This window comes from Somniosus microcephalus, unplaced genomic scaffold (genome assembly GCF_052327205.1).
Source record: "Somniosus microcephalus isolate GS21.2 unplaced genomic scaffold, FLI_Smic_1.0 unresolved_chr3, whole genome shotgun sequence".
In the NCBI taxonomy this organism is placed as follows: Eukaryota; Metazoa; Chordata; class Chondrichthyes; order Squaliformes; family Somniosidae; genus Somniosus; species Somniosus microcephalus.
The window spans coordinates 20,074,786-20,084,279 of NW_028225181.1; the positions used below are offsets into that span (position 1 = coordinate 20,074,786).

Sequence of the window (9,494 nt, forward strand, 5' to 3'; positions counted from 1 at the left end):
GCCTGGGGAACCAAAGAAGGTCCGCATCTGTGGGGATTTTAAGGTGACAGTGAACCCAGTCCTTCACACGGTACAGGTAGGCTACCCTTTATCCGGACTTCCGAAAACCGAAACCCTCTAAAAACCGAAGGTTTTTTCGTTCAGCGTAAGTCGTGCGTACGACTTAAGCTGAACGAAAAAACCTTCGGTTTTTAGAGGGTTCCAGTTGCGGAAGTTCGGATAAAGGGTAAGTCGTGCGCACGACGCCCCGCCAGCCCCGACAACCGCCGACCCCCCCGCGGACCCCGACAACCGCCGACCCCGCCGGCCCCGACAACCGCCGACCCCGCCAGCCGCCGACCCCCCCGCGGACCCCGCCGGCCCCGACAACCGCCGACCCCGCCAGCCCCGACAACCGCCGACCCCCCCGCGGACCCCGCCAGCCCCGACAACCGCCGACCCCGCCAGCCGCCGACCCCCCCGCGGACCCCGCCGGCCCCGACAACCGCTGACCCCCCCGCGGACCCCGCCAGCCCCGACAACCGCCGACCCCCCCGCGGACCCCGCCAGCCCCGACAACCGCCGACCCCCACGCGGACCCCGCCAGCCCCGACAACCGCCGACCCCCCCGCGGACCCCGCCAGCCCCGACAACCGCCGACCCCCCCACGGACCCCGCCAGCCCCGACAACCGCCGACCCCGCCAGCCGCCGACCCCCCCGCGGACCCCGCCGGCCCCGACAACCGCCGACCCCCCCGCGGACCCCGCCAGCCCCGACAACCGCCGACCCCCCCACGGACCCCGCCAGCCCCGACAACCGCCGACCCCGCCAGCCGCCGACCCCCCCGCGGACCCCGCCGGCCCCGACAACCGCCGACCCCCCCGCGGACCCCGCCAGCCCCGACAACCGCCGACCCCCCCACGGACCCCGCCAGCCCCGACAACCGCGGACCCCGCCAGCCGCCGACCCCCCCGCGGACCCCGCCGGCCCCGACAACCGCCGACCCCCCCGCGGACCCCGCCAGCCCCGACAACCGCCGACCCCCCCGCGGACCCCGCCAGCCCCGACAACCGCCGACCCCCCCGCGGACCCCGCCGGCCCCGACAACCGCCGACCCCCCCGCGGACCCCGCCAGCCCCGACAACCGCCGACCCCCCCGCGGACCCCGCCAGCCCCGACAACCGCCGACCCCCCCGCGGACCCCGCCGGCCCCGACAACCGCCGACCCCCCCGCGGACCCCGCCAGCCCCGACAACCGCCGACCCCCCCGCGGACCCCGCCAGCCCCGACAACCGCCGACCCCCACGCGGACCCCGCCAGCCCCGACAACCGCCGACCCCCCCGCGGACCCCGCCAGCCCCGACAACCGCCGACCCCCCCGCGGACCCCGCCGGCCCCGACAACCGCCGACCCCCCCGCGGACCCCGCCGGCCCCGACCCCCACCGACCCCGACTGACTTACGCTGAGCGTCAGCGTAAGTCGTGCGCACGACCCCCCGCGGACCCCCGCCGACCCACCTTCCGAAATCCGAAATTCTCCTTTATCCGAAACTCGGCTGGTCCCGAGGTTTTCGGATAAAGGATAGTCTACCTGTACAATATCCGCTTCTACGAATTGAGGATATTTTCGCCTCGCTATCTGGAGGTAAATGCTTCACCAAAATTGATCTAGCCCAGGCGTACTTGCAAATGGAGGTAGAAGAAGCCTCGAAACAATACCTTACAATTAACACTCATAAAGGTCTCTATCAATACAACCAGCTGGTGTTCGGGGTAGCATCGGCGCCGGCTATTTGGCAAAGGGTGATGGATCAAGTCCTGCAAGGGATTCCAGGGACCCAGTGTTATTTGGACGACATCCTGGTCACGGGCAACAATGACAGTGATCACCTCGCCAACTTGGAGAAGGTGCTCACCAGATTAAAGGAATATGGGCTACGAGCTAATCGCCACAACTGCGAGTTTTTCCAGAAGCAGATCTCGTATTGTGGCCACATCATCGATGAAGAGGGGTTACATAAGTCCCCTGAAAAGATTGAGGCAGTAGTCAAGGCTCCAGCACCGGAAAATGTGTCACAACTGAGGTCGTTCCTCGGGCTGGTAAACTACTACCATAAGTTCTTACCAAATTTGTCTACGGTATTACACCCACTGAACACCCTACTGCAAACAGGGGTACCATGGAAGTGGAATGATGAACGTAGATGAACTTTCCAGAAGTGTAAAGAATTGATCACATCAAAAGAGGTGTTGGCCCATTTCAACCCAGCACTACCAATTCGTTTGGCATGTGGTGCATCACCCTATGGTATTGGAGCGATGCTGTCGCACAAATTCCCAGACGGGTTGGAGAGGCCAGTAGCATTTGCGTCTCAGTCACTAACCTCAGCCGAGCGCAACTACGCCCAGATTGACAGGGAGGCCCTCAGCCTAGTATGGGGAGTAAAAAAATTCAACCACTATCTGCATGGGCAGAAGTTCACCTTGCTGACTGACCACCAACCACTTGTCTCCATCTTTAACCCTAAGAAGGGCATTCCAGTGATGACTGCACAACGGTTACAAAGATGGTCCCTGTTTCTAGGGGCGAATCAATATGAAATAGAATATAAAGGCACGAAACAGCATGGAAACGCTGATGGGCTATCGCGCCTGCCACTGCCTACTGTGGAGGAAGCACCAGCAGTGGACCCTATCGAGATATTTTATTCGTCAATAATTGAACGATTGCCAGTAACGAACGCGGATATAGAGAAGGAGACCCGCAATGATCCGACGCTGTCTCGGGTATATGATTTGACGGTGAGGGGATGGCCAACACATGGCAACTCACTGTTGCCAGCATTCTCATCCAGAAGAGAACAGCTGTCAGTATGCCAGGGGACAGTGATGTGTGGATCCAGAGTGGTGATTCCACCCAAGTTAAGGGAGAGAGTGCTAAATGAGCTACATGAAGGTCATCTGGGGGGAGTGAAAATAAAAAGCCTTGCTAGGGCTTATGTGTGGTGGCCGGGAATCGATCAACAAATCGAAGACCTAACCAAGAGCTGCTCAGGATGCCAGAAGGTCCAAAATGCACCACCACAGGCCCCTCTACACCCATGGGAGTGGCCCTCCTCCCCATGCCAACGGGTGCATATTGATTTCGCTGGTCCATTCATGGACTCAATGTTCTTAATAGCAGTGGATGCTCATTCGAAGTGGCCTGAGGTGATACAAATGTCCTCAACCACTACAGAGAAAACGATTGCAGTCCTACGGACCATATTTGCCAGAAACGGTTTGCCAGAGCAGATTTGCTCTGATAATGGACCACAGTTTGTGTCCGAAGAGTTTTGGAAATTTATGAGAAGGAATGGGGTAAGGCATTACACATCCGCCCCGTATCATCCAGCCACAAATGGATTGGCTGAGAGGTTCGTACAAACCTTTAAGAAGGCGATAAAGGCCATGTGCGACGATGAAATTCCACTACAGCATAAGGTGGACAATTTCTTATTAGCCTACCGAAACGCGACACATGCAGTTACCAACCAGACCCCGGCCATGATGTTCTTTAACCGAAGGTTGAGATCTCGTCTGGACTTGCTCAGACCAAATGTGCGAAGAAATGTTGAGGATAAACAATTCCAGCACATCAATGAGAAGCCGAGAAGGAGCTTCAACGTAGGACAACCAGTCTTGGCCCGTGACTACCGAACAGAGAAATGGCAACCCGGAACGATATGCACAAGGCAGGGGCCATTAATGTACACAGTGGATGTCGGGGAGAACATTGTGAGACGCCACGTTGATCAGATCTTAGCTTCACAGGAACGAGTCAACCCCATATCTTGCGTACCTGGGGATGAACCCGACATACCGGTAGCATCTACCTCCAAACCAGTAGCAGTGGAACCCGATGAACTAACCGATGAAAAGGGGCCAGAATCGCCTCCGCACCAAGAACAAGAACCTCAGGAAAGGCGCTATCCCGAAAGGATCAGGAAGCCGCCCCAAAGACTGAATCTATAAATGGACTATTGTTGTTTAATGTGCATGTTAAAGTGTTAATTGTTATTTGAATATTATGGGTACTGCTAATCTAAAAGGGGAGGAATTGTAGTGTATGTACCTTTAAGAGAGAACTACTTTTACAGCTCCTGTATACTGTAGTACCGGCAGTGACCACACCTGTATATAAGCCTTGAGCATGCCTCTGTACCCCAGTCTTGAGACTACCCTACTCCAGTAAATACCTGTTGATTGTTAAGTTACAGCATCCGTGTGGTTATTGAAAAACATCATACTCTCAGAATCACGGATCTAACAGAGCAGACACAGACACGAGCAGGCGCAGACTCGAGCAGGCGCAGACACAAGCAGACACAGACACGAGCAGGCGCAGACTCGAGCAGACACAGACACGAGCAGGCGCAGACACGAGCAGACACAGACTCGAGCAGACACAGACACGAGCAGACACAGACTCGAGCAGACACAGACACGAGCAGACACAGACTCGAGCAGACACAGACTCGAGCAGACACAGACTCGAGCAGGCACAGACATGAGCAGACACAGACTCGAGCAGACATAGACTCGAGCAGACACAGACTCGAGCAGACACAGACTCGAGCAGGCACAGACATGAGCAGACACAACACAGATGCCAGCAGACACAACACAGATATGAGAATTGAGAAATACTAAGGGGAAAAAAACATTAGTGGGAGTGGTATATAGACCTCCCAACAGTAAGGCGGAGGTTGGGGATGTCATGAAAAGGGAAATTAAAGAAGCGTGCAATAAGGGCACAGCAGTCATCATGGGTGACTTTAATCTACATATAGATTGGGCTAACCAAATTAGTAACAATACTGTGGAGGAGGAATTCTTGGAGTGTTTACGGGATGGTTTCCTGGACCAATATGTCGAGGAACCAACCCGAGATCAGGCCATTTAGACTGGGTATTATGTAACGAGAAAGGATTAATTAGCAATCTTGTTGTACGAGGCCCCTTGGGTCTGAGCGATCATAATATGATCGAATTCTTCATTAAGATGGAGAATGAAGTAGTTGACTCAGAGACTAGGGTCCTCAATTTAAATAAAGGAATCTACGATGGTCTGAGGAGCGAGTTGGGTAGGATAGATTGGGGAATGGCACTCAAAGGGTTGACGGTGGATAGGCAATGGCAAACATTCAAAGACCGAATGGATGAGCTACAGAATTTGTTCATCTCAGTTTGGCATAAAAAGAAAAGAAAAAAGGTGACTCAACCATGGCTAACAAGGGAAATTAGGGACAGCATAAGATCCAAGGAGACGACATATAAATTGGCCAGAAAAAGCAATAATCCTGAGGATTGGGAGCAGTTTAGGATTCAACAAAGGAGGACAAAGGGATTAATTAAGAAAGGGAAAATAGAATATGAGAGTAAGCTTGCAGGGAACATAAAAACTGACTGTAAAAGCTTTTACAGATATGTGAAGAGAAAAGGATTGGTGAAGTCAAGCGTAGGTCCCTTGCAGTCAGAATCAGGGGAATTTATAATGGGAAACAAGGAAATGGCAGACCAACTAAATACATACTTTGGTTCTGTCTTCACAAAGGAGGACACAAATAACCTCCCAGAGATGCCGGGGAACATAGGGTCTGATGAAAGGGTGGAACTGAAAGAAATCAGTATTTGTAGGGAAATGGTGTTCGGAAAATTGATGGGACTGAAGGCCGATAAATCCCCAGGGCTTGATAATCTACATCCCAGGGTACTTAAGGAAGTGGCCCTAGAAACAGAAGATGCATTGCTGGTCATCTTCCAGAACTCGATAGACTCTGGAACAGTACCCATGGATTGGAGGGTAGCTAATGTTACCCCACTATTCAAAAAAGGTGGTAGAGAGAAAATGGGGAATTACAGACCGGTAAGCCTGACATCGGTAGTGGGCAAAATGCTAGAATCTATTATAAAAGATGTAATAGCAGAGCACTTGGAAAGCAGTGACAGGATCGGACAAAGTCAACATGGATTTACAAAAGGTAAATCATGCTTGACTAATCTACTGGAATTTTTTGAGGATGTAACTGGTAAAATAGATAAGGGAGAACCAGTGGATGTGGTGTATTTGGACTTTCAGAAGGCTTTCGATAAGGTCCCGCATAAGAGATTAGCGTGCAAAATTAAGGCACATGGGATTGGGGGCAAGGTATTGACTTGGATAGAGAACTGGTGGGCGGACAGAAGGCAGAGAGTTGGAATAAACGGGTCGTTTTCCGAGTGGCAGGCAGTGACTACTGGGGTACCGCAAGGATCGGTCCTAGGACCCCAGCTGTTCACAATATATATTAATGATCTGGATGAGGGAATTGGATGTAATATCTCCAAATTTGCAGACGACACAAAGCTGGGTGGGAGGGTAAGCTGTGAGGAGGATGTCGAGAAACTCCAGTACGATTTGGACAGATTGGGTGATTGGACAGAAACATGGCAAATGCACTATAATGTGGATAAATGTGAGGTTATCCACTTTGGTGGCAAAAACAGGAAGGCAGATTATTATTTGAATGGCAATAGATTGGGAGAAGGGGAAGTGCAAAGAGACCTGGGTGTCCTTGTGCACCAGTCACTGAAGGTAAGCATGCAGATGCAGCAGGCGGTTAAGAAGGCAAATGGTATGTTGGCCTTCGTAGCAAGAGGGTTCGAGTACAGGAACAAGGATGTCTTGCTACAGCTGTACAGGGCCTTGGTGAGGCCGCACCTTGAGTATTGTGTGCAGTTTTGGTCGCCTTACCTGAGGAAGGATGTTCTTGCCATGGAAGGAGTACAGCGAAGATTCACCAGGCTGATACCTGGGATGGCAGGAATGACGTATGAGGAGAGATTGTGTCGATTCGGCTTATACTCACTGGAGTTTAGAAGATTGAGAGGGGATCTCATCGAAACCTATAAAATTCTGTCAGGCCTGGACAGACTAGATGCAGGAAGGATGTTTATGATGGCCGGGGAGTCTAGAACCAGGGGTCATAGTCTAAGGATAAGGGGTAAGCCATTTAGGACTGAAATGAAGAGGAATTTCTTCACCCAGAGAGTGGTGAACCTGTGGAATTCTCTACCACAGAGGGCGGTGGAGGCCAGTTCATTAAATATATTCAAGAAAGAGTTGGATATATTTCTTAAGGCTAAAGGGATCAAGGGATATGGGGAGAAGGCAGGGACAGGGTACTGAATTTGGATGATCAGCCATGATCTCATTGAATGGCGGAGCAGGCTCGAAGGGCCGAATGGCCTACTCCTACTCCTATCTTCTATGTTTCTATGTCTCTATGAGTAGACACAACACAGACGTGTACAGACACAGATGTGAGCAGACAGACGTGAGCAGACACAGACGTCAGCAGACACAGACGTGAGCAGCTGCAGACACAGACTCGGGCAGACACAGACACTGCCGTGAGCAGACACAGATGTGCACAGAGATAGATGTGAACAAACACAGACACACGCTAGAACAGACACAGCCGTGGTCAGACACAGACATGCGAAGACACAGACACAGATGGGAACAGACGACCAGTTACTGCCATCTCTCTCTCTCTCTCTCTGTCCTTGTGTTCACCTTGTCCGGTTTGTCATCATCCTCATCCTCTCCAGTGAGCAGGTTCAGGGCCTCGCCCTCCTGATTCTCCGTATCGATGTCGGTGTCCGACTCGCCCTCGGGGTCTGACATTGTCTCCAGGACTCGATCAGCAGTCGCTCTGCGAGGGGAGCAAAGCAAAGATTCTCGTCAAGATGGTGCCCGTCTCCTGCTGGCCCACCCGCGACCCGCGTCTCTCTCTCTCTCTCTCCCCTTGGTACCTCGTCTCCCCCTCCCGCCGCCTCCCGCTGGTACTTTGTCGCCCCATCCACGCGTCTCCCTCCGGTCTCCCATCTCCCACGGTACCTCGTCTTCTCCTCCACCTGTCTCCCCAGGTACCCCGTCTCCCCCTCCCGCCGCCTCCCGCTGGTACTTTGTCGCCCCATCCACGCGTCTCCCTCCGGTCTCCCATCTCCCACGGTACCTCGTCTTCTCCTCCACCTGTCTCCCCAGGTACCTCGTCTCCCCCAAGCCCGACTCCCCCCGGTACCCTGTTTCCCTTCCCCTCCGGTACAATTTCTCACCCCCCCCACCCGTACCCCTTCTCTCTCTCTCCAGTACCTCTTTGTCCCCCCGACACTGTCTCTCTCTCTTCACTGACCATCTCTCTCAACCCCAGACCCTCTCTCTCACTCTCTTTGTCGCTCTCTCTGTCACACTCCCTCTCTCTCTCTCTCTCTCTCTCCTCTCTCTCTGTCTCACTCTGTCACTCTCCCTCCCTCTCTCTGTCTGTCTCTCTTTTTCTCCCTCTCCCTCTCTCTGTCTCTCTCTCCCTCTCTGTCTCTCTCTCCCTCTCTCTGTCTCTCTCTCCCTCTTTCTCTCCCTCTCCCTCTCTCACTCTGTCTCTCCCTCTCACTGTCTCTCCCTCTCACTGTCTCTCTGTCTCTCCCCTCCCTCTCTCTCTCACTCTGTCTCTCCCCTCCCTCTCTCTCACTCTGTCTCTCCCCTCCCTCTCTCTCACTCTGTCTCTCCCCTCCCTCTCTCTCTCACTTTGTCTCTCCCCTCCCTCTCTCTCTCACTCTGTCTCTCCCCTCCCTCTCTCTCACTCTGTCTCTCCCCTCCCTCTCTCTCTCACTCTGTCTCTCCCCTCTCTCTCTCTCACTCTGTCTCTCCCCTCCCTCTCTCTCTCACTCTGTCTCTCCCCTCCCTCTCTCTCTCACTCTGTCTCTCCCCTCCCTCTCTCTCTCACTCTGTCTCTCCCCTCTCTCTCTCATACTCTGTCTCTCCCCTCCCTCTCTCTCTCACTCTGTCTCTCCCCTCCCTCTCTCTCACTCTGTCTCTCCCCTCCCTCTCTGTCACTCTGTCTCTCCCCTCTCTCTCTCTCTCTCTGTCTCTCCCCTCCCTCTCTCTCACTCTGTCTCTCCCCTCCCTCTCTTTCACTCTGTCTCTCCCCTCCCTCACTCTCTCTCTGTCTCTCCCCTCCCTCTCTCTCTCACTCTGTCTCTCCCCTCCCTCTCTCTCACTCTGTCTCTCCCCTCCCTCTCTCTCACTCTGTCTCTCCCCTCTCTCTCTCTCTCTCTGTCTCTCCCCTCCCTCTCTCTCACTCTGTCTCTCCCCTCCCTCTCTCTCTCACTCTGTCTCTCCCCTCCCCCTCTCTTTCACTCTGTCTCTCCCCTCCCTCTCTCTCACTCTGTCTCTCCCCTCCCTCTCTCTCACTCTGTCTCTCCCCTCCCTCTCTCTCACTCTGTCTCTCCCCTCCCTCTCACTGTCTCTCTGTCTCTCCCCTCCCTCTCTCTCACTCTGTCTCTCCCCTCTCTCTCTCTCTCTCTGTCTCTCCCCTCCCTCTCTCTCACTCTGTCTCTCCCCTCCCTCTCTCTCACTCTGTCTCTCCCCTCCCTCTCACTGTCTCTCTGTCTCTCCCCTCCCTCTCTCTCACTCTGTCTCTCCCCTCCCCCTC

The 9,494-nt window shown here is 54.2% G+C and overlaps 1 protein-coding gene across 2 annotated transcripts in view; it reads right to left on the reverse strand.

Annotated features, from left to right (window-relative positions):
- LOC147091273 (leucine-rich repeat-containing protein 23-like) overlaps positions 1 to 9,494 on the reverse strand; it is a 48,812-nt gene that overhangs the window by 36,837 nt on the left and 2,481 nt on the right. For both annotated transcript variants that reach the window (XM_085976701.1, XM_085976700.1), the window contains exon 2: positions 7,580 to 7,718. In XM_085976701.1, coding sequence (XP_085832827.1) covers positions 7,580 to 7,690 — 111 coding nt within the window. In that variant the 5' untranslated portion in view covers positions 7,691 to 7,718. The remainder of the gene's footprint in view (positions 1 to 7,579; positions 7,719 to 9,494) is intronic.